The 1,313-nt window shown below is 49.6% G+C and overlaps 1 protein-coding gene across 1 annotated transcript in view; it reads right to left on the bottom strand.

The window, feature by feature from the left end:
* Positions 1 to 819: 819 nt before the first annotated feature.
* EAH_00051670 (hypothetical protein, conserved) overlaps positions 820 to 1,313 on the bottom strand; it is a gene marked incomplete at both ends in the record, with an annotated part of 2,910 nt that continues 2,416 nt past the window's right edge. The window contains one exon of the mRNA XM_013394168.1: positions 820 to 1,047. Coding sequence (XP_013249622.1) covers positions 820 to 1,047 — 228 coding nt within the window. The remainder of the gene's footprint in view (positions 1,048 to 1,313) is intronic.

Genomic DNA, 1,313 nt, shown 5'->3' with positions numbered 1-1,313 from the left:
TATATATTTATGCTTTGACTGCATGTCCTTCTCTCTATCTTCTAAACGGCGCCCGTCTTTAGGCTCTGCAGCTAAACCCTAAACCCTAAACCCTAAACCCTAAGCCCTGCAGAGCAAACCTAGAACCCGCAGCTTTCTATACTGGTGGTTGACTCCTACGCCACTTAGCCTCAACCAAAACCAACAAACCCTAAACCCTAAACCCTAAACCCTTGCCTTCAGAGAAAGTTGCTTCGGTTCCCTTCCTCCCTGCTGCCTGCGCTCACTCGCCGGCTGGAGGCTCCCTCATACAAATGTTTTACGCAGCTAGCTGTTTAGCTAGATAGCTCTTTAGCTAGCTAGCTAGCTAGCTAGCTAGCTGCGTAGCTAGTTATGTAGGTATCTGTTTAGCTAGCTGTACAGCTAGCTGGATACCTATCCTATAGCTAGCTGGACAGCTAGCTGTCTATTTGTGTAGCTAGCTGTGTAGCTAGCTGTTCGGCTAGTTAATTAGCTGTATGCTTTGCTAGCTGTGCAGCTAGCAGTTGCTGAGTGGTTAGCTAGCTAGCCAGCTAGCTATTCAGCTAGCTACCCAGGCAGGTAGCCAGCTACCCAGCTAGTAACGGACTTGGCTAGCTAGCCAGCTAGCCAGGTAGCTAGCCAGCTAGCCCGGTAGCTAGCCAGCTAGCCCGGTAGCTAGCCAGTTCAATAGCTAGCGCGCCAGCTAGATAGGTAGCTGGGTAGCTAGCCAGCTAGCCAGATAGGTAGATAGCTAGTTAGCTCACCAAATAGCTAGCTAGCTAGCTAGGTAGCTAGCTAGGTAGCTAGCTAGCTAGCTAGCTATTCGAAGAGGCCTTCTTGGGGTATCTTAGTCCAGGGTAAGAAGAGAGCAAGGAGAGGTTGAGGGCCCAGCAGCTGCTGCAGATTGTCTCGCCAGCCCTTGTTATAAGGCGAGAAGGAGACAGCAGACTTAGAGACAAACGCATGCAAGAAAAAAGCAAACAAACTGACAGACCCACCACCCTCTTCCTTCTTACGAGATGCAGGTCCCCGCCCAGTCAAGTGGTTCTGCAGCAGCAGCAGCAGCAGCAGCAGCAGCAAAAGATATATATGTATATATATAATATATTATATATAACAGATATATAGCAGTAGCAGCAGGAGAAGCAATAGATACAGCAGCAACAGCAACAGATACAGATACAGAGACAGCAACACTAGCAGCAGCAAACTGGAGCAACAGCCACAGCCGTTACAAAACCAGCAGCAGCAGCAACAGCAGCAACACCAGCTGCTGCAACACCACCAGCAGGGACAACAGCAGTAGCGGGAAA

Source organism: Eimeria acervulina, genomic scaffold (assembly GCF_000499425.1).
Source record: "Eimeria acervulina Houghton genomic scaffold, Eah_scaff899, whole genome shotgun sequence".
Classification (NCBI taxonomy): domain Eukaryota; phylum Apicomplexa; class Conoidasida; order Eucoccidiorida; family Eimeriidae; genus Eimeria; species Eimeria acervulina.
The sequence above is the reverse complement of the archived record's forward strand: the minus strand, read 5'-3'. Positions and strand labels throughout refer to the sequence as shown.